Source organism: Tursiops truncatus, chromosome 15 (genome assembly GCF_011762595.2).
Source record: "Tursiops truncatus isolate mTurTru1 chromosome 15, mTurTru1.mat.Y, whole genome shotgun sequence".
In the NCBI taxonomy this organism is placed as follows: domain Eukaryota; kingdom Metazoa; phylum Chordata; class Mammalia; order Artiodactyla; family Delphinidae; genus Tursiops; species Tursiops truncatus.
This window is the reverse complement of record NC_047048.1, coordinates 39,104,176-39,126,767: the sequence shown is the minus strand read 5'-3', so window position 1 is coordinate 39,126,767 and position 22,592 is coordinate 39,104,176. Positions and strand designations below refer to the sequence as shown.

The 22,592-nt window shown below is 45.2% G+C and overlaps 2 protein-coding genes and 1 non-coding gene across 15 annotated transcripts in view; 2 read left to right on the top strand and 1 right to left on the bottom strand.

The window, feature by feature from the left end:
* Positions 1-5,992: 5,992 nt before the first annotated feature.
* MGME1 (mitochondrial genome maintenance exonuclease 1) lies at positions 5,993-15,177 on the bottom strand. Of its 3 annotated transcripts, none has more exons than XM_019927521.3 (5): positions 15,046-15,177; positions 13,157-13,734; positions 9,794-10,013; positions 6,682-6,814; positions 5,993-6,294 (listed from the first exon to the last, which is right to left on the bottom strand). In XM_019927521.3, the coding sequence occupies exons 2-5, from the start codon at positions 13,671-13,673 to the stop codon at positions 6,133-6,135; spliced, it is 1,032 nt and encodes a 343-aa protein (XP_019783080.2). In that variant the 5' UTR covers positions 13,674-13,734; positions 15,046-15,177; the 3' UTR covers positions 5,993-6,132. The 3 variants fall into 3 exon arrangements, with proteins under 3 accessions (XP_019783080.2, XP_004311817.2, XP_019783081.2); XM_004311769.4 differs by lacking the exon at positions 15,046-15,177 and adding an exon at positions 14,812-14,988; XM_019927522.3 differs by lacking the exon at positions 15,046-15,177 and adding an exon at positions 14,678-14,697.
* SNX5 (sorting nexin 5) overlaps positions 15,096-22,592 on the top strand; it is an 84,860-nt gene continuing 77,363 nt past the window's right edge. For 10 of the 11 annotated variants that reach the window (XR_012326181.1, XM_073792590.1, XM_073792589.1 and 7 more), the window contains exon 1: positions 15,351-15,557. Coding sequence is in view for 10 of the 11 variants with exons in the window: in XM_073792590.1 (XP_073648691.1) it covers positions 15,507-15,557 (51 nt within the window). In the remaining variant the exon portion in view is untranslated. Of the gene's footprint in view, positions 15,237-15,350; positions 15,558-22,592 lie in introns of those variants that run through there. The other variant, XM_073792585.1, reaches the window with a different exon arrangement.
* On the top strand, positions 20,498-20,734 carry LOC117308370 (small nucleolar RNA SNORD17). Its single transcript, XR_004522353.1, has one exon. It is a non-coding gene; the product is annotated as a small nucleolar RNA SNORD17 (small nucleolar RNA).

Sequence of the window (22,592 nt, the reverse complement as noted above, 5' to 3'; positions counted from 1 at the left end):
GTAGTGAGATACAGTTTGCTTTTGAAATAAATTTCTTTAAATAAGAAGAGTGAACCTGTTGAAAGAAAAACATCGTGTAAATAATTGTCTAAGTGGGGACCTCCCTGGTGGCATAGTGGTTAAGAGTCCGCCTGCCAATGCAGGGGACACGGGTTCGAGCCCTGGCCCGGGAAGATCCCACATGCTGCGGAGCAACTAAGCCTGCGCACCGCAATGAAGAGTAGCCCCCGCTCGCTGCAACTAGACAAAGCCCGTGCACAGCGCCAAAGACCCAACGCAGCCAAAGATAAATAAGTACAATAAATAAATTTATTTTAAAAAAATTGTCTAATGGCCCTCACATATGGTAAAGACCTGGTGGTGGCACAGGAGTGACTGAAGTTTAGGAAATACTCGTATCCAATAGAGATTAAACGTCTTCATTATTCATAACAATAAAACAGCTACTACTGGGTATCGGTTATATGCCAGGGACTTTAAATTTGTTATTTCTAATCTTTATAAAAACCCTATGAAGTAGTTATTTTTTAAAATAATCTTTTACTTTTCATTTTTTAATTTATTTTATTTTTTGGCTGCATTGGGTCTTTGTTGCTGAGCGTGGGCTTTTTCTAGTTGCAGCAAGTGGGAGCTACTCTTCGTTGCAGTGCGCAGGCTTCTCATTGTGGTGGCTTCTCTTGTTGCAGAGCATGGGCTCTAGGCACGCGGGCTTCAGTAGTTGTGGCGTGTGGGCTCAGCAGTTGTGGAGCGTGGGCTCTAGAGTGCGTGCAGGCTCAGTAGTTGTGGCACACAGGCTTCATTGCTCCGCAGCATGTGGGATCTTCCCAGACCAGGGATTGAACCCATGTTCCTTGCATTGGCAGGTGGATTCTTAACCACTGGACCACCAGGGAAGTCCTAGACTTTGTTTTCTTTTTTTAACTTTCACTATCCCATTCATTTAGTGACAGTACTGACTTAAAGACATGTTATATGACATTTCAGCAACACTGCTTTTTTGACACCCTTATCTTCCGTGGAACATTTTTGTACAGATCCATTAACAGGTTATCTCTGTCTTTGATGAACGGTATCTAACATTTTTGTGCACTCATCTTCCTCAGCTGTGATCTTAGAACTCTTCACAGCAGACAGTCCAAGACCCTGGCTTGGAAGGACGTTTCACTGGGGCTCAGCTCAGCCCTCGGAGGCAGTTTGCGGGCACAGCCCTGACGCCCACCTGCTCCTGAGCCTCCTCCCCTGGAGGATGAGGGTCGCTCAAGGAAAGCCTGCCCGGCTGGAGCCACAGAATCCCGCCACTTTATAAACAGCCTCGTTCCTAATCTACCTCCCTGCTCCTTTCTGAGCCAGCGACCCAGTCCACTGGCTGGAAGATTCTGTCCAGAACTGTGCAGACGGGTCTCCATGCCGATGCACCAGGAAAAGTGAGGACAGAATCACAAGCTGCCTCAAAAGGGGAGAAGAGAAGAACTCTCACGCAGTTGCTTCAATTCAAACCAGCTGTGAGTGACTAAAATGCCCAGTTTATCCCGAGGTATACGTGGGTCCACTCACATTTGGCTCTAGGCCCTAACTGCAGTCCACTTCTCCCACCACTAGATGGCAATCCCGTTTTTTAAAATTAATTAATTAATTTATGTATTTATTTTTGGCTGCGTTGGGTCTTCGCTGCTGCGCTGCTGCGTGCGGGCCTTCTTTAATTGCGTCCAGCGGGGGCTGCTCTTCGTTGCGGTGTGCGGGCTTCTCATTGCAGTGGCTTCTCGTTGCAGAGCACAGGCTCCAGGTGTGCAGGCTTCAGTAGTTGTGGCACGCAGGCTCAGTAGTTGTGGTACACGGGCTTAGTTGCTCCGCGGTATGTGGGATCTTCCCGGACCAGGGCTCGAACCCGTGTCCCCTGCATTGGCAGGCGGGTTCTTAACCACTGTGCCACCAGGGAAGCCCAGCAATCGTCTTGTTTTTTTTTTTTGGTTTTGTTTTTGTTTTTGCGGTACGCGGGCCTCTCACTGTTGTGGCCTCTCCCGTTGCGGAGCACAGGCTCTGGACACGCAGGCTCAGCAGTCATGGCTCACGGGCCTAGCCGCTCCATGGCATGTGGGATCTTCCCGGATTGGGGCACGAACCTGTGTCCCCTGCATCGGCAGGCGGACTCCCAACCACTGCGCCACCAGGGAAGCCCGTCGGCAATCGTGTTTTAAAGCAGATTTTATTCAAGCAATAACACTGTTGAAGTTAAAAAGTAAAAAATAACTGTTTTCACCCCATTATGTTGGAATAAGTCTTAAACCCTTTTGTGAGTGAAGATGAGGGAAAGCAGGACGTTTCAGCAGCCACTGGTGGGCGCGTGAGCTGACATCGCAGTTGTTGGGGGACTGGGCAGTGATGCTCACGCCCTGCACATCCCGGGACCCGGCAGACATGGCAGGTCTCACCCTTGATAAGGACGAGGATGGCCAACATGTACTGTGTTCCTGCTGTGTGCCAGGCACGAAGCCTCATTTAATCCTCACAACTCTAAGAAGTACTATTATTTCCTCTCAGTTTACAAATGAGGAAGTCAGCCGCAGAAAGGTCAGGTAACTCGCCCAAGGTCACAGAGCTCGCAAGTGGCAGAGCCACAATCCACTACTGCTTCCCCTGCGCTGCACACGGCTCGTGTTCCAGGAAACAGGTACACCTGGGGGTGCTCACTGAAGCACTGTCTGCAGCAGAGAAACACTGTCGGTCTAACAGCCCACGGGCGAGACCGTAAAGCACAAGGGGACGAGGCAGGGCGCTCGGGAGCTGTGCGCTAGATTTAGTGGTGGTCAACCTGGATGATCTCAGAGACTGATGTTGAGACACAGCAGTAAAAACCAAACACAGAAATTAGAACTGTGTTATTCATGACGACCAGCACAGGTATAAGTAGTAAGACTATAAAAGGATACGCTCGAAATAGCGCACCCCGTTTATGATGGTGTTTGTCTCAGGGGAGAGGCAAGTGGGATTAGGGAAAACGGCTTTTATCTGTAGTGTCTATTATCTTTTTTCTCTCTTCCTCCCTCCCTCTTGAGCAAAAAGGAAAAAACTCAAACCCTACTCTAACTCAGAAAAGCATTTTATGATTGATCTTCACAAGCACGTTTCTTTTTTAAAATATTTATTTGGCTGCGCCGCGTCTTAACTGCGCCATGCAGGATCTTAGTTGCGGCATGCAGGATCTTAGTTGTGGCATGCAGGATCTTAGTTAAGGCATGTGGGATCTAGTTCCTCGACCAGGGATTTAACCCGGGCCCCCTGCACTGGGAGCGTGGAGTCTTACTCACTGGACCGCAGGGAAGTCCCCACGAACGCAATTCTTACACCTGACAGCTGTGACTGTCAAGGCAACAGGTGAGCCTTTGCTCAGGCAGGGTATCTCCCCAGAGATTCCCCCAGGCTCCCTCCTGGGGTGTAAATAGCTCGAGTTCAGCAGGTTAGACCTCCAGCCACAGCACATCTTTGTTAACCTGGAAAAGAAGGATGGAGGGAAAGGAAGGGAGCCCGGGAGAGTCAGTTCTGCCTTTTACTTAGTAATTGGTTTGCTTTAAGACAGTGCTTCTCTTTAGGACACCAGCTCCAAACAACTGAGGTGTTTCTTTAAACATAAAAGTTCCAACTGTTCCCTTGCTTCGCTTTTTGTGTGTAGGAGGAGGGTAGGGTAGGTTACAATCAAATGTTTAATTGCTCAGGTGGAAAGGTCAGTGATTAAAACAAATTTCCCCCCTCCAAGTTCTTCTAAAGCTGTAGGCAAATTGGTTACCTAGAAACACAATGACTTATGACTAACCGGCCTCCGGTATTGACCAGGGTCAACACATATGAAACCATAGGTCATTCGTTGACAGGTTTCCCTAGAACTCTGAAAGGTTTATAGAGGTTAATGTTCCAAGATTAACGGGGGCTAATGGCTCTGAGCAAGAAGCCAGGTCTGAGGGGAAAAAAATCGAAAACTGGTTTTTAGTGCCAGCATGGAGCTTTTGCCAGCTGCCAAATGCATTAATAAGAATGTGTAGGGAATTCCCTGGTGGTCCAGTGGTTAGGACTTTGCACTTTCACTGCCGGGGCCTGGGTTCAATCCCTAGTTGGGGAACTAAGATCCCACAAGCCACACAGCCGGGGCGTGGAGGGGGCGGGGAAGAAGTGTAGAATTGCAGAGGAAAGGTGGAATAGCTTGGCGTGCAGATTAGCTTTGACTCTAACGGATTGGGATTGCCTCAAAGCTCAGGACGGTACGGCTCTGTTCTGCACTTCTGTGAGGAGGCCTCCTCAGAAGAGCAATCTCTACTTCCTTTCACAAATACTTTAATTATCCTGTTGCAAATCCTGTTTCCCTTCCCTGGAGTTTAACATGCCACATCGCTTAAGGGAACAAGTGGTTCCAAACATTAGGAACACCCACGGTAGTTCTGGAAGAGCTGTGACTCCGTGAGAAACTTCCTCTTCTGCCGTAGTAGTGAGACAAGCTGTTTTCAGTTGACCTTCCCGGCTCAGGGGACTGAGAGCCTCCTTCACTGGTGAGCCTGAGGCGTGTGGCGGATGCAGGGAGGAACCAGTGCAGTTCCGGGGCCCTTAACTGTTTTCACTCTCACCACGCCTTCCCGGTTGGACTGAGGGTCTTTCATAGAACAATTCGCACCACCTCAGCTTGGGAGACTTGGGACAGAGTAACAGGTCCAAGGTGTGTTTATCTTAAGCCGAGAGAACCTGCTGGGTCTGGGCTCCCCAACTCTATGGTGAGGCTTGGTGGAGCAGTGGCCACACCTGCTGGGACAACTCCGAATGCTCTCACTTGGTTTCTGACTTTGGAAATTACAGGCTATAGGAATATACGCTGCTTGTAAAATATGTGACGTGTGTGGAGTCAACACCAGGTCTCCCTCAATCCTCCCCCCTCCTACCCGAAGCTTACTTTCCGTGTGAGGTGACCATGGTCAAGGGCACCTCCTTCGTGTGTGCATGTACATACAACACGCCCGAGAGGTACTGGGTCAATGGTAAAATTCTGAATTTAGAAACAAAATCTAAACAATTCCAGGTTTGTGAAATCACTCTATAAATGCACAAATTTAAATAAAAAGCAAAACCAAAAGCCTCATTCCTTAATCACATCTTGTATTTTATTTCTTATAATTAATGGCTAATGAAGGAAAAAAGTGTTTGTAGCACCCTACTATTTTAAGACAGCAACTGTAACTTAAATGCTAATCTACTCCATAGAACAGGGAGCCTTCCCCCAGGGCTGTAGTGGGCGTTTATTAAGTCTCCCGAACCCAGGGGCAACTAGTCAGTTTTATTACTTATCAAACATAGGAAAAAATTACATGTTATTATTGTTTCCCATAGCTGGAAAATTCCACAAACAATACATTTTCTCCACGTACACAATCCCTTGACTCAAACCAGAAGCTAGCTACCAAAATACCTACAATTACGATTCTCAGACTAGAGCCTGGCTGCTTCTGAGGGTTATTTGGTGGGATGCCAAGGGGCATTGCCCACGATAAGGTGAGTGTGCTCCATCTGTCCAGAGAGCAATGTCTACTTGAGGCTAAGGAATCATGTTTATTTTTCAAAAATGTCAAATGGAAGCTTTTTCCCCCAAATGAAATACAGGGAACCACATACATAAAACAAGTTTTAGGAGCCGGCACTGGCAGCAGTACTTGGCTGATAGGAATTCTCACTGCACACATACCCTAGGGGTGCGCACAGCCCTCCCCCCCGGCGTACCCAGGGGAAATGCTCGGCACACCAAGCCTCACCGCCCTGAATCTCTCAGTTCAAAGACTGGGCGCCCTGCCTGGGACACAGAAAGGTCTATGGGGGTCCAAGAGCCACCAACACTGTGCCAGTGTTGCTTGCCTTTTTTTCGGGTAAATGCTAGTCAGAGGTAGCAGAGCTGGTCTTTTATGTGCTTAAGTCCAGCTCTTTAAATTTAACTTTTCTGGCTTTGCCTTTTTGGTTGCAATAAATTTCAACAAATTACTAGTTCTGCTTGTGTTACTGCAGCTCTCAGACCCTGTGGCACCTCGTTCCAGATCACAGGAAACAGAGATACATGTTCCCAAACTTTGAGAAAGCTCTGAACGTTCCCACACAGCTTCCTGCCCTTTAATCTAGTTTCTGAATATTCTGGTTCTTTTCCTTCTTTGTATATTCTTCTAGTCGAAGAAGCCACTTTGCCCAGTACTGGGAGCAGAGCTCTGCGTCCATGAAATGTGGGTGGGCAGGGGACCCGTCTTTGTAGGCAACCACGATCAAGCCGCACTGAACCTAGGAAGGAACACAGGGCAATTCCAGCATCTCCACAGTAGCAACAGAGTTGAGGTCCATTTCCTTCTTACTCCAGGGCACACTCAGAACAGAACAATCTACAGTAACAGCTCCTAACTCAATTTCTAAGGCGGGTTGATGAAAGACTGGCCCAGGATACACAAGAACACAAAGATGACAGTTAAGATGCTAAAGAATGGACTGTGATCGTTAAAGATTAACAACAACAAAAAGCCCAGGAAGAGGGGGAAAGTACTTTCTGAAGTGGTAGAAGGACAGCAACAGAGTAAGAAGTGGGTTACAAACAGAATAAAACCCTAAGGAGGGAAGGAGCTATAACCCAGCATCGAGCAAAGCTTTAAGTAAGCGGAGGCTCCGCGTCCTGACCTGAAAGCTGTAGTTGATGTCATGGTTTATGGCACCAACATACGCCACGACTTGCAGCGGGTTGTCAAATGTATTTTGGATGAAAGGCTTTCGCTTCTCTGATGTCTTCCAATCAATCACACACAGCTTGCCCCTAAAGAGAAACCAAAGGAAGCCCTTGAAGGTAATAGTGCACACTAAAACGCTATTAGGCTAAGCCTCTTCTTACACATAGTTTGGTACTTGTCACCCAATGACTGTTGCTTCTATTCCCCACATTCCAAGAAGTCGGCTCTCCTGAGCTTTACTTAGGGTTGAAGAGGTGTGACGTTCTCTTTCCTCTGAGCCCCTCATTCAGGTCAGCCACGAGGTATGATGGAAGATGCTTCCTAAGTGCACCCATGGGAGCTGCAGGTGTGGGCCCAGGTGCGAGTGCTGGGAAACAACTCCTCCACCACAAGCTTCTAAACTTTCTAGATGTTCCTTTGGACCTCCATGGTTTAACAGTTGACAAGGGAATTGAAACTATTATTATCTTAGTTGATTTGGCTTCAAACGTCTATCAGAATGAACCACAACAGACAAGTAGCAAAGTCCCCATCGTAAAGGACTAAGCATCGTGGTACCTCAGAAACCAAAGCTGGAGTTCAAATCCATCAACACTTAACTGGCACCAACTATATGCAGAAATATAAATAAGAAGACCTGGTCCCTGTCCTAAAAGTTTACACACAGGGTAGGGATATTACTATTAGGGATATTGGGAAAATAGAAAAATTCCTGCCACTTTTTTTAAGTTAAATAACCAGTACATCCCCCACCCCCACCCCATCCCGGTGGACTTTTACACTTGCCAAGCACAGATGTCAAAAGGGCCGCAGGGTGGGTGCACTGAGAATTCTCAAAGGGCTCTATCTGCTCACTTCAGCTTCAAAACCAGCAGTGTAGAGGGAGATCTGCACAGAGCTACCTTCCTGTCACCGTAGCACTAGATTACAACTTATGCAAAGTATTTATAAAATCTATAAAGTCTAGAATAGCACCGTCTAAAGAAATAAAATGCGAGCTACACACATTATTTAAAATTTTCTAGTAGCTACATCCAAAAAGAAAAAAAAAAGATGAAATTTTAATATTTTATTTACCCCAACGTATCCAAAATATCATTTCAATATATAGTTAATATTAAAAAGTTATTAATGAGATATTTTACATTCTCTTTTGTACAAAGTCATTGAAATCTAGTTTGTATATTTACAGCATACCTCTGTTTGGACTGGCCACAGTCACGTGCTTAATGATGGCCTTTTATGGCTAAAGGCTACTCTACTGGACGGTGCAGGTATAGAGGTAACATGTCATCTTTATAACTGTTTTCTATTGCTGTAGAGCTTGACAATCTATGCAAATGAAGAGAGGGCCCCAGCATCCCCAGGGCACTACCATTCCCAGTTCTCTCTCTTGAAAAAAATCAAAACACCCTACAGTAAAGACTTCTGCCACGTACCACTGTTTCTAGCAATGTACTATAACTTGTAGAACTTAATAACATGGAAAAAAACTTAGTAGTATAAACCCAAATTAAAATTGTAATGAGACAGTCCACAAATAGCTCTTTAACAAATAAAAAGAGCTAATTTATTTTGCTCAGCCTAATTTATCTTGAAATGCAGGCTGAAATGACAAAACAGTGTTAAAACGCATGTTCCCTGTGGCCCCACAATTTCCCTTTTAGGTCTGTACCATAGAGCAACGGTTTGCTATCCTGGGTGCAAGTGACACATGCCTGGAAAATTTAAGAAGTATTCACGCCCAGGCCTACTTCAGATCAACGGAATTTATCCAAACCTCACATATCATTCACCAAAACAAACAAACCAACGAACCCGTGCGCCTGCCAAGAGAAACTCACGACAGAATAGGAGGAGACACGGTCATTGCTGTAGTTTGTAACTGAAAAACTAGAATAACCTGAGTGCTCCCAACAGGGAACTGGATATGGTTCATTCATACCCAACAGCAGTTAAAAAGAGAATAGGATCAAGAGAGAATAGGATCAAAATAATGTTGCTAACATTTACTGAGTAGATAGTGTGCATTTTAAGTACCGTACAGGGAATGTCTCATTTAACGTCTATAACAAACCTATGAGGTAGGTACTATTATTTGCCCTATTTTACAGATAAACAAATTGAGGTACAGAGAAGCCAAAGCCAAGTAAGTAGCCCAGGGTTAAGAAGAAAAGCCAGAAACCAAACTCAGGCAGCCTGTCTCCAGAGCCCAGTAACTTTTTTTTTTTTTTTTTGCGGTACGCGAGCCTCTCACTGCTGTGGCCTCTCCTGTCGCGGAGCACAGGCTCCGGACGCGCAGGCCCAGCGACCACGGCTCACGGGCCCAGCCGCTCCGCGGCATGTGGGATCTTCCCGGACCATGTGGGATCTTCCCGGACCGGGGCACGAACCCGTGTCCCCTGCATTGGCAGGCAGACTCCCAACCGCTACGCCACCGGGGAAGCCCGAGCCCAGTAACTTTTAACTAGAGTTCCAAGGGTTTCACTCACAGATTTTCCCCTTATCCTGTTGTATCGCTCATACGCTTTTTTCTTTCCTTTTTTTTTTTTTGGGAATAGGGGTATCTGCAGGTTATATCTACCCTTGAAATCAGGAGTAAGTGGTGAAAACAGGAACAAAGCAGCAATTTAAAAGCCACGGGAAGCTTTATTAAGCTCAGAGTTCCTATCCATGTCAAACACGGCCTGGAAGCCAGGCAAAGAGTTGACTTTCAGGGCCAACAGATCAAGGTGCTATTTTTAGGGAAACAGGAAAGAAAATGCAGGAATCAAATTGGATCTCACGGCTGGTACTTTGCTAGGGGTGGGTGGGGGGAGGGGAGGGGAACATGCTGGAAAAAAGGCCATCCTAGGGATACTGGAAAGTTGTACCTTTTCTCCACGAAACACTTTGACTTCGGAATGTAGATTTACAAGGATGAGATGGCTCTTACCTGATGTGACTTTACAGAGGCCACACCTTGAAGCAGGAATTAAAAGGAAAAACTAGCATTGGAAGGGAACCATGTGTCCCACCCAGAATGAATTCACCTCCACACTTGATGTAAAAAATTGAATACTTACTGATAATCAGCTACACAGTCCAGCAGACCTACATACTTCAGGGTCTCATGTCTAACAGCGCTTTCCAGAGCCTGCACTCCACTGACATCTCTCAGAACATGCTGGATACTTTGGATGTAGCCGGATTTGAGAAGATTTTCATCAGGCTCTTTTAAGTTCCCCTGGGGTGACAGTATGCTTTCCAAGGCTTCATGAAACTGTTTCCCTTGTAAAAACATGTCTGAAAAGAAAATCAGGGGAAAAGGAAAACAACAGCAATAACAAAAAAACCCCCAAACAAAGCTAATACTAACGAACAGATACTCTATAAAACTCTCAACAATCAAATTAAAAATTACATGAGTTACCTTTAAGTGACAACCCCTAAGACACCATATTTCAGCCTCTTGTGAAATACACTAAGAATGCACTTTGAAAAAAAAGGGACTAGTAGAGCTTAGAATAATAAAATAGATTAAAACGAAGTATTTCTAGTAGCATTAGGTCAAAGCTAGAATTGAAGATCTGGGCTTACAGGACCACACCTAGTGAATTCACACAGAATTTAAGTGTGAATTTAAGTGTCCGTTTAATTTAGGTAACCAGTAAGTTAACTAGCTGTGATAAATATTAGGGAACTGTGCTTGTTTACAGTTCTTTTTACAACCAAATCTTAATTATGAACATAGGTGAAGGCATCCTTTTACCAACAGGCTTAGTGACTGGCAAAGAGTGAAAATCAAGGTACACACAAATTAATGTTGTGGGATTTGGGGCAGAGAGGAGGAAAATATATGACATTTTTCTCCTGCACTTTCTTTTAGGGCAAGAACAGCCTACGACAGTGGCTCTGTCCTGAATTTTTTTTCCTCGTACACTTTTTTTTTTTTGGCCTCCATGTAGCATGTGGGTTCTTGGTTCCCTGACCAGCGATCAAACCCGTGCCCCTTGCAATGGAAGTGTGGAGTCTTAACCACTGGACCACCAGGGAAGTCCCTTCTCATACACTTTTAAGAAAAGAGGACACAAACATATTCAACAAATGCAAGAAACACTACATATTCACTTGACTTTTGATAAGGGAAGGAGAGAAAGAAAGAAAAAGAGAGTATTGCTGTGCTAAGCAGTGGCCTTGGCGCTTTCAAACTGTTAACTTTCAAACACAACAACCTGGCAAGATAAGATCATCACCCCCCATTTTAATGAAGAAGGCCTAGGCAGTGCTGTTAATTTGCCTCAAAGCAAAATGCTGGCCTGGGGCCTGGCACCAGAGCCTAAGGTCATTCTGGTCCCTGACACAGCAGAGTGAGAGATGAAAAATCAGGAAGATACACACAGAAACAGAGCAGGAAATATACATGCTTGGAGACAGACCCACAGAAAATGAGGAAAACCATCTCATCTAATGAGGTAATGTCAAACCATATTACCTTTGTCAAGTATTTTTTACAAAGATTTTGAAAGGTCAGTTCTACCATTGGCAAAAAGTGGAATTGCTTCAGGGAAATTACTTGGAAAGTGAAGTGAAATTCAACTGAGGAAATAAGTTATTCTACTCCAAATTTACTTGGCTTAATTGGACTTATTAGCACATAAAAGGCCTACAAATTTAAGCCTTATGGAATTAAAACCTAGGGAAAAGAAGAGCAGTATTTATCTACAGACTAGTTTTACTGAAGCAGAACACAAACATATTAAAAACATGAAGGAAAAAAATTTGTTTATCAACAGCCAAGCAAATAGACAACTCATTCCCCACTGCAGTCTTAATCCCAGGGAGGTCTTCATATTTAAGGGGCAACAAACATGGGATCTGGGTTACAGAATCCCTTAGGATTGTAAAGCTGAGAACGTTAAACGTGATTAAACTTGTGAAAATAAATCTTAAAAGATTCAAGAGTTATCACAGATAGCATCAAGTCAGAGTAATTCACTCAATTAAAGGAATAAAAGTGAAATGTTTTCAGGTCCCAGTAAATAAAACGTATTAAAAAAAAAAACACATGAGTTTCCTATATTCTGACTGACAGCGTGGATATTTTAGAATTTAAAGTCAGTGTAGGACTTCCCTGGTGGCGCAGTGGTTAAGAATTCGCCTGCCAACGCAGGGAACATAGGTTCGAGCCCTGGCCGGGGAAGATCCCACATGCTGTGGAGCAACGAAGCCCGTGCGCCACAACTACTGAGCCTTTGCTCTAGAGCCCTCAAGCCACAACTACTGAGCCCACGTGCTACAACTACTGAAGCCTGTGTGCCTAGAGCCCGTGATTCACAACAAGAGAAGCCACTGCAATGAGAAGCCCGCGCACCGCAATGAAGAGTAGCCCCCGCACACCGCAACTAGAGAAAGCCCGCGCGCAGCAATGAAGACCCAACGCAGCCAAAAGTAAATAAAATAAATTTATATAAAAATAAAAGGCAATTAGCTCCTGCATATAGTCCTTGCCCCAGGGAGCCAAGGAATTTACATGGGGCTCCGGCCTTGACCATTTTTGCCATGTCCAAGTGCCACCTAAATACTTAATATTTTTTCTTTAAAACACGTGACCACAGGTTTAATGTGTTATGCATACACACAGGTTTTTTCTAAGATGCCTCAAAATAAGTGCATTGCTCTTAAATTAAAAATTAAAGTTCTTGTGTACCACGAGGGGTACATGTACTGCTCTCTGGGAAGCATGGCCTAAGGAATGCTCAGTGTAAAACTTAGCTTCAACAACTATAATCCTGATGGGGGACCAGCTAATTCTCCTGTACCATTGGTCTTTTCTTTCATCTTGCTTTTGAATGGAATCTATTTTAAGAAAGCTATTCTCTTCACTTGTCTAAGAAGTTAGTGAGTTAGGAGTTGAAGGCTGAAGTTTATCAATTCAGTTCCTAATGAAGAACATCCGATAATCTCAATTTACTAAGACCTAAATACAGATCACATGTTCTGGCTTTTTGCCCATCTTTAAATTTATGAGTCAGTCTCTGCTGATAAGCAGAGCAAGGGGGTATTTACTAGATTCTGAACAGAATGCCTAGTAAACAACTAGAATTCCATTATGAAGCGATTGTCCCATAATCAAACGAAACAGGCAATTCTAATACTTAAGTTTGTAGCTTATAAAATAAATGAATTTCATACATCTTTAGTCAAAGTACTTGATCTCTGTGCTTCAATTTTATCTGTGAAATGGGGATAATAGTATCTGTGCTTCATAGAGTTGTCATGAGGATTAAATGAGTTAATATATAAAAAATGCTGTTAATACTAATTATCATTTGAAAGTAGTTCCTCACTAGTTAACGTTAGAAAAAGAACAACTCATCCTTTTGACACTGGTGCTCTGTATTCTGGAAAACATGATAACCATACAGAATCAGGATTAAGAAAATTACTTGAAGTATATTCTGCAAAGCCATCCTCTCCCAGTTCCAGAATCATCCGACGTTTCCACCTCTCCAAACAGGAAATCTGTTCTGAGGTCATGGTCTGCTGAAGGATTCGGGTCACACTTGGTATCGTATTCCTTTGCAAAGGGATTTTCAAAGGAATTGTAGGATCATTTGTTGCATTTGGTTTTCCGCTTTTCTCTGGATTGAAGAGAGGACACCAGTTTCGTGGAACTCCTGCTTCTTCTTGCTTTGGGGCCTTACACTTCCTCACAGGTCCGTAGAGTAAAGCATCTTCCTCAAACAAAGACTGTGGCGCCTGAGCATGGCCTCTGAATGACAAGACAGACCTTACTAAATCAGAGTACTTTTCTTGGTCCACTTCTTCGTAAGGGTTCACTTTTTTCTTCCGGCCACACAAATAAGAGGAAGTGGAGAAGACCACACGGGGGGCTGGTTCTACAGAAAACCCCTTTGAACTTTTAAGCTGCCTGCAGATGGTCTGAAATACCTTCATCTTCATATTTTTTTCACTTCCCTCTAGTCTACTTGTAATGTCGAGGACCTTTTTAATTTTCGCTTTCCTATCAAAGAGAAAAGTGGTGTTAGATATCAAATGTGTTAAATATTTGAACCATCAAAGCGAAAGCTGCAACAGTATGATATTGCACATTAAAATTGTATTCGGTACGCTTTTTCGACATGTTTAACAGAGGAAAACAAACCTAACTCCATACTGAATCTATTACTTTAGCTCTAACCTTTGTGCCCTGTTGCAGGGGGCTTAGTCTTTTCGGCTCTGCACCTTTTGGAAAAGTACGTTGCCTATAGCCTGAAATACACAGGAGAACCCATTCTCAAGGCTCTGACCTTTAAAGGTATTAACACTTTTCCAATCATATAGAGATTAAAAAGTTGCAGAACAGAAAATAACGATCTTGTTGCAGGTATATAGGAACACTGTGACCAGACCTGCGTGGACAGCTGTAAGAACAAAGGATTCTGGCACCAAGAAGTGGGCAACAAGCAGCCACACCCCCTCCCCTTTTAGTATAAAAGAAGCCTTAACTCTAACTGGGGAAGATAGTTCTTTGGGACATAAGTCCACCATCTTCTCTGGCTGCTGGCTTTCTGAATAAGGTCTCTATACTTTACCCTAACAGCTCATCTGTTAATTTATTGGCTTGTCCTGCAGCCGAGCTTGGACTCAGTAATACTCGGACAAAACTATTTCTAAAGGACCGGCACCTGTTAAACGTGAACTAGACAGCTTGGGGCCACATGTCCCCAGCTATGGAGCCATGTGCCGGCCACGAAGGTAGGCGTGTGTGAGACAAAGAAACACAGGACGCTCGAGGAGCGGCGACAGTTAACAGTGCCTCCACTCATCCCTAAACACCAGATTCTCTGCTACGTATCCTGCGTGGAGAGTTCTCATCTAACCCCTCACACCCTCCAAGGTGGGCACCACTGCGACCCGGCCCGCTCAAGACGCGGCACCCGCGCTCCTGAAGGGTCCCCATTGACCTGCCGGCTAGAGGCCATCGGCAAGGCCCACCGCCCAATCTCCGCTCCGGCGGAGGCGCAGCCCCAGCGGGGACAGGACGGCGGCGGCCCCTCGGGCGGGCGTCAGAGTTAGGGAGGGCCGGCAGGGGAGGTACCTCGGAAGCCGGCGCGCTCTGCTAGCTCCAGGGCGCGACAATCCCGCGAGCAGGTACTTTCGTCAGTCCCGCGCTTTGCTCCAGACTTAGGCCCCGCCCCAGGCACGGCGGCCCCAGCATACACTGCGGTGCTCACGCCCCACCCCTAGCCCCTCGTGCATCTCAGTGGACACTCGAGCGATCCGTGTGGAGACCCTCCCCGCACGCAGAAGCGCGGGCGCCTCCAAATCTCACCTTCTCTCTCTCTCACGAGATTTCGTTTACGTCAGAGCTCGTCGCCATCTTGGACTCTGACTGAATAATAAATTCCGTCCCTCCAAGAGCGCGCAGCCTTTCTTGAGAAGCGCCTCGTTGGGAGAGTGTCAGGGGCACCGCGTCCCCGTGGCGGCCGGTGGTCGGCGGCTTCTGCGTGGCTCGGAGCGAGGGTAGGCCCCGCGTAGCTTCTTTGCCCGGCTCCAAGATGGACGGCAGCGGGGACGGGGGAGGCCGCCCTGGGGGAGCACGTGGGGCGCCGCTCGCCTTTCCTGGGGCTGCTGGGACGGTGGAGGAGTCGCGAGGCCTCCCGCCGCCGTCGGGCAGAGAGGCTGGCGGAGGCGGGGCCGCGGCCGCCCTCGAGACGAGCCCTGGCGGCGGCGGCGGCCCAGCCTCTTCTCTCCTCGCACAGCCAGGCGGCCACGCTCGAGGCCCGCGTCGCCATGGCCGCGGTTCCCGAGTTGCTGCAGCAGCAGGAGGAGGACCGCAGCAAGGTGAGGCCCTGGCCGCCCTCGGCCCCCGGGCCGGGAGGCCCCGGCGGTCACCCAGACTCCCACGCTCTTTGCCCTGGTTCCCGGGAGGGGCTCGCGGGGCAGGGGCCGGAGACGCGGGAGCGCGCGCTCGGCGTGGAAAGTTGCTAAAACTTCTCGGGGGAGACCGCGCGGTGCACGCGTGACCCGCTTTGCAGCAAACGACGGAGCTCGAAACCGCACCCCAGCCGCTCCAAAATACTGGGGAGATTCAGTCCAGTCAGGTATCGAGAGTGTCTCTTGCAACTTCATAAGCGCTCAGTGCGCCGCTCCGGGAGGGAGTGCTGTCATTTTTAGGAGGTGCTCAAATAGTTGAACTTAAGTTTCGCTCTTAAGATTTGCGTGTTGATGTAAGGTACCCCCATGCCGCTTGGATCTTGAGGTCTAAAAGGTGACTAATGCAATTTATGTCACCATAACCAATTGAAAATTGAGGTAAGCCTCCACGTTGATTCGTCCTTTACTTATAAGTTAGTTTGAAATATACAGGGGTTGGTATGAGCCGCAACGTTTTGTGCAGAATCGTCAACAGAAACGTTTTTCTAACAGAAAATCAAAATAACTAATCTAGAAATTCGAGGCGCTCTGACATTTAAGTAACGTGGAAGGCATCTCTTAAGAAATCAAAGGCATTTTTGATCCACAGCTCTTTGGAGAGAGCTTTTCATCTAGTGGTGCCAAAGGTCGCACACGGCTGCGGGATTGTTCAGCAAGGGGGTCACTGCTGTATTAGTTACTGAAATGAAGCGTGAGGATAGGGTCTTGGTTGGGGTATTTTTATTTCAAAGTGGAAAGAAGTAATTTTTTTTCCTTCCCTAAAGCCGGAAGTGGGAACTTGAGAACCATTCTTTCTAGAACATTCCAAAGGTAGTTTTCTCTCTAGACGTTTAGATGGCTGAATAGAAATTTGGGTAGATGGATTCCCCCCCCCCCCCCATCCCCTACCTTCCATCTTCTTTCTTGGTCCAGAATTTATTTTAGACAGCTGTTTAAAACTTCAACCGACCTTCCTATTTGTTAGTATAGTATACCTGTGGTTGGTTTTTAAAATAACTTCCCCACCATTCTGATCCTTGAGCAAAAGAGGATTCTGAAGGCTGTTTCCTGCCTCCTGGTTTTAGTGACTACAGGAAAGGATTATATAGAATTTTCTTCCTGGTTTTCTTTTAATTGCAGAAATAAGGAAATAGTAAACTTAATAAAATATTACTGTAACACGTGGCTTCATTTTACTTCCTGGTATCCGATACTAGTCCTGGCATGTGGATCAAGTCTAGATGATTTTTACTGTTCACCAAAGGGGAGTTTGGGACAAGAGTGGAATAACAGGAGGGCAAATCTTGGGCAAACTGTTCTCTTGCTGTAATTCAACTTTGTTAGTTAACAAATATTTTACGTTTTTGCTGAAAATGTAAGTTTAAACTTTATGATTGCTTTGGAATTTCCATGAGGATAGGGGTTCTTGAGGTTTAGACCTGCTAATAAGGCAGGGAACATAATTAATTCTTGAGGATTTTGAGTGCTCCTGCAGAACTTTTGGCTAGTTCAGCAAAACAGGAGTACTGGCCTATATCCGGTAGCCTGGCACTTCCATTTAGTCATATCCTTTTGAGCTGAAGGTGTTGATTTGTCTCCTTTCCCAGAAAGCAGTTGCATGATTAATTTGTTCTTTTGTTTGTTTGTTTGTTTGTTTTTTTTGCGGTACGCGGGCCTCTCACCGTTGCGGCCTCTCCCGTTGCGGAGCACAGGCTCCGGACGCGCAGGCTCAGCGGCCATGGCTCACGGGCCCAGCCGCTCCGCGGCACGTGGGATCTTCCCGGACCGGGGCACGAACCCGTGTCCCCTGCATTGGCAGGCGGACTCCCAACCACTGCGCCACCAGGGAAACCCGATTAATTTGTTCTTTAACTAGTCCTCTACTGATGGGAAAGATGGTGTTCTGGTCTTTAAAATTTAGAAAAGTAAGGTTTTGCTAAGTCGAGCCCCTGAGAAATTTAACTGAACCTTTAACACCATTAGGCCGCATCTTCACGATAAAGAAACTGGTGTAGTGCAGTCCCCGCCCTGCCTCGCGCACTGGCTGCATCAACATTCTAAGGTGTCTGGAGTTTTTAAAGGTTGGGGGGAGAAATGGAGATTATGCAGAACCTTGTTCCCATAAGATATTTACCCAGGCTTCCTGTTTGCCAAAAGGTCCTTTAAACAGTGGGCAGCGCGTTTAGGCTCCCACTCACAGACTCAGTGTATGTCTATTGTGATGAGTCTTGGTCCTGTTAGTCTTGCCAACCTACGGCAAATGGAGTGCGAGTCCTGATTGTCTCCTGGGATTTTTATTATTCTTAACTTGTTAGTGGACTGAAGCAAATGATCACACAGGAGAATCTGTAAGGGCCCTCCCCAGCCTAGTGCTGTTACTTTCACCTTAACTTTCACTAGTTGGTTACATGGGCTTTGGGTAGACAGTGTTTCCTTCCCAGAGCCAGTCATTAATGTTTTACATTTATGCTGCTGCTCTGGTTTGCAGATTGTTAACTGGTGTGGAAGTTGTCTCTAGGGACACCACTCTCCACCAGCTTAGATGAAGAGTGTTAAAATTTATGTTAGTATAGGAACAGTCCTGAATTTTCACCAATACTGCAGCAAGTCCAGAGTAACTGATTCTTGTGGACTGAAGTTTTGTACTATGTTTATGGCTTGACTTCTTAAATTCGGGAAGTGTGGCTTCTCAAAGCTGCCCAAGCCTTAGTTCTGGATCAGTAACTTGCAGACAGTGTCTTAAGATCCCCATTTGTGAATACTACTATAGCAGGTCATGATCTGCCCACTTTTTTTTTTTTTTTTTTTTTTTTTTTGGGCTGTAGGAAGAAATGGCTTAGGGCAACTATGAGAGAATTTTCTGGATTCTGAGATCCAAATTCTCATTTGCTATGAGACGTAGTAAGTGACTAACATCTAATGTAGAGCTTCAGTTTAAACCAGGGTTTCTTAACCTGAGCATTACCGATTGACATTCTGGGCTTGATAATTTTTTGTTGTGGGGAATTGTCCTTCCTGCATATTGTAGCAGTATTCCTGGCCTTTATTGGGTGCCTGTAGCTCTCTTCCCTTCATCAGTGACAGTCAAAAATAAATGCAGACACTGTCAAATGTCCCTTGGTTGAGAATCACCAATTTAAACTTTCTAAAATGGTGTGATATGGGTGGGTCAGATCGTTGACTATCTTTGGTAGAATTAGCCTTCCCCCCAGTATTGAGGAGCCTTACCAAAAAATGGTAAAGGGTTCTGGGCAGTTGAGAGTTACAAACTCTGCTGTGTTTACCATGTTGGAGTTCACTGCCCCCTTTGGACAGTGGAAACCTGAGGCTGGGATGCCACAGTACTCACAAAGCATTGTGGTGCAGAATTGAAGATCACTGAGAAATGTGCTACAGGGTGGAACTTGGTTTAAAAATCCTGCTTTTTTGCTCTGTTGTCCTGATTGCTTGAGGATATTAGGATGTACTTCTGTAGGTCAGTAGTACCACTGGCCAGTGGTGAAAGGCACATATAGTGAAGTTAGGTTGTATTTAGGGAAACAACCTTTTAATGAACCCAGTTATTCAGAGAAAAGTATTTTTGTGCTTTATAAGTTCTGCCTTTTATTTTTGAAATAGCGAAGGGATAGTGGGAAATCTTGTCTTGCATGAATAGCAAATTTGTTTTTTACAGGTTCAAATTGAGAAGGTTCTCTACATCTTTACATGAGAAACTAGCTCCCCCCCCAAAAGAAAAAAAAAGATACTTCACCTCCAACACCTGTATATTTTCTGATTGGCCATTGAGTTAACTCTTAAGAAGAGAGATTTCCCCCTAAAAGGGGGATATGGAATTTCTCAACTGTTTCATACCCCAAAGGCAAACCGTAAATACACAGGGAGGAGTGAAGTTGTAGTTTGAGGTTCAGGAGAGACTGAACTTTAGTTTAGAGATTGGGTTCTTGGCTTGACTCCCCCGCTTCCTTTTAGAAATTTGGTGTAACTTTTTCAGGCACTGCTATATGGTCTGGATAGAAAAGTGTAGTTTTCTCAAAATAGTTGCTTATGTTAATCTGTGGTATGCGTTTTCTGCCAGAAGAGTTTATGGTTTACTTGTTTTTGAGGGGCAGGTCCCTAAGCCTTTGGGTCTAGTTAGTGTAAATGGTGAGGAGCACAAATGCAAATGTCACCAGCCTTAAGGCTTTCACCTGATCTTTAATGAAGAGCAGTACAAAGCTTACATGTTGTGCTAGTGGGGACCAGGTATCTGGTGAGGGATGAAGGGCTGAAATATTTATATCTGAAAGATCTGCGAAATGTGTGGTGCCTCTGACTAGCGTACAAGGAGTCCCACCAGGAAGCAGGCAAGCTTTTCTTCTCTCCACGCTGCCATTTGTATCTTTAACTCATGACACAAGCTCAAGCTCAGCTCCATCCACGTTGCTGAATCATCCTTGTTGGTGAAGGTAAATTTTATTCTCAAATCTTTTTCTATTTCATCTTGGGTTGATCATAAAGTAAGACTGTTTTGTAGTAAGGAGCCATGGACTTGATAGACCAGGAACTTTTGGAAGGGAGACTTGATGAAATCTAGTAGTAGGTGAAGGGCTTTAGCTTTGAATGGAGGAAATTAGTTTTTTGTCTGTGGCAGCTTCTTCCTCTGTAGCAGTGGTATGTTGATTCCCAATAGAATTTCTGTGCTAGATCATTATAGATCATGTGGTTAAGCGTTTCACTTTGTGAACTCCTGAAAATAATCCAGGTATCTTGCAATTAGATGGATTGTAATTAGATGAATTTCACAATGAATTTTATTTTAGCCAATAATTCAACTTAATTTCTTTCTGGTTCCACGTTGGGATTCCACTGGCTCGTGGGCTTGCAGCCTTGTGAAATGATGATTCAGTTTATCCATTCGCTGAGTGCGCTGCACTGACCTTCTTCGAAGCCTGGATTTCTGTTCTAGGAGCTCTGGGCTGCGTAGCCTCCAAATGCCCTGCAGTCTGCAGTGTTCTACTGTGGACAGCTTGTGTGTTGGTGGACTACCGGTAAGAATGGTTGGTGTCAGCAGGGATGGGTCCCTGTGGGTCTCATCTCACCAAGATGAGTGGTGGAAATCTGATCACTTGCTGCAGCTCTTTATCTAGTTGTTAAGCTTGTGGCTAGTTTCCATAACTATTATCTATGTTAGTAGACTGAGATCTAGAAGTCTTTGGTTCTGTTGTCCTTGAGGACTATGATATGATACTGGCAGGCCTGAATTATAGGAAGGGGGGAGCCAGTGGTGGGGGGGGAGATGAACACATACCTGTAAAAGCAGCTCATGTATTGCACAGTCAGTTCAATTGTTTTTCATGCACCAGTGCCTCAGGGATAAGTGGGATAGAACACAGACAAGTTTTGGTTACCTTCAGGGTGGGAGAAAATAGTGAGAAATAATTCAGTATCATTACAGTATTTGAGCCATAAGGAGGGGTTCGGAGAAAGATACAGTATGAGAATTTCTTACAGAGCACTTCCTTCCTGTGAGCTGAAACAGTAACAAAGTAATATATGTTTCGTAAGTATGTATCATGTGAGTCAGTTTTCAGAAATTACTGCAAATCCAGTGTGTCTGCCGCAGAGCATTTTTGGTTTTATTTCCTCACTAGTGAGTATTGGATTAGGCAAGGTATCCGTACCTGTCTAGCTGAAATATGGCCTGGTTGTTTCTTGCCTGTTCTGACTCCATGCTGTTTACAGACCATTCAAAGATTATTTGTCATATTGGCCCTCTCCCTGGTAGGGGTCTTTTACCTTAGCCATTGGGTGAAGGGAAAGCAAAGCAGAATCCTTAGGAGAGAAACAGTTTGAAGGAGAGGCACACTGATGTAGCATGTGCTGGTTAAGTACATTTCTGCTTCGGTACTGGAGAATGGAAAGTCATTTCAGTGTATACATGCAGGCTTTTCTTCTATCTGCAGTAGTTTCCTTGCAACATTCAAATTAAGATGGAAATATAGGGGCTGGCATATTCAATTTCTTGCATGTATACAAAACTGGTTAGACTTAAGTGGCTATTCAACTAGACGCCATTCTAGCAGATCAGAGTGACTGCGGAGATGATTTCTTCCCATTGTGTTTGTCATTTGGCTATATGGCAGTAATGTAAACTGGAGTCTGCAGCTGCCATAACATTTTTTATACTTTACGTATCTTCTTCTGTGGCTTCTGAATTTCTGAATCTGGCTTTCTGTGTCGTCCAGCCACAGAGGTGCTCTTTGCCATCTGTGTGCCACTTAACCTTTTGAAGAGGAGGCTTTGCAATGGCGTTAAATTAAAGTTGTGTACCAAAGTGAGTCATAAGTGAGATCTGGACCAAAAGTGGTCCTTAGCAGCTCAGAGCTTTGCAGATCTGTCCTGTGGCCAGTGTCAGGTGCCCCAGCTGGGAGGCTGATGAACAAGTGAGGGAATGCACAGGGATTGATTTAGTTTTTCTCCTTTTCAGCTCTCTTACCAAGCCTTCAGATTTCTTAAAACAGTTAAAATTTTGTTTTCTAAATGAAGCGATGCTTGTTTACCCCCTTTTCTTCTCACAAAGATCACTGTAATCCTTACTGTAAGGATTAGTCTGATAAGGAAGTATATTGGGGACTGAAACTCCATCTAAAAGTTGGAGTATGTGATGTAGTGGTTTCTGTGGAAATCTACAAAAGAAAGTCTGTTTTAAAACAACATTGTGCATTGGAGAATAAATGTGTTTTAAATTTGATTCTCACCAGTGACCTAAGGGAATGGGAAAGGGAAAGTTAACGTGCCTAAGGTTAGACTCTGTTCTGAAGCCTGCCTCTCCTGCCTGCCTCTCCCCGCTGCTTTAAACAGCTGTCCCAGTCGTTTTGACACCTGTGGCCCAGGTCAGACAGTGTTGGCCAACAGGGCTAAGGCAGCACTCTGGGCACTTACTTAGGCTAGGGGGCAGAGATGGTGAGTGGGCGAAAGTGTATG

What these genes read in the sequence shown, in the direction of transcription:
- MGME1 (XM_019927521.3), bottom strand. Translation starts at nt 13,673, where the DNA reads ATGAAGATGAAGGTATTTCAGACCATCTGCAGGCAGCTTAAAAGTTCA. An exon ending in CTTTGCAGAATATACTTCAA is followed by an intron (nt 10,014 to 13,156) that starts GTAATTTTCTTA and finishes TTTTCTTTTCAG; the next exon opens with ACATGTTTTTACAAGGGAAA. An exon ending in GACTGTGTAGCTGATTATCA is followed by an intron (nt 6,815 to 9,793) that starts GTAAGTATTCAA and finishes GTTTCTCTTTAG; the next exon opens with GGGCAAGCTGTGTGTGATTG.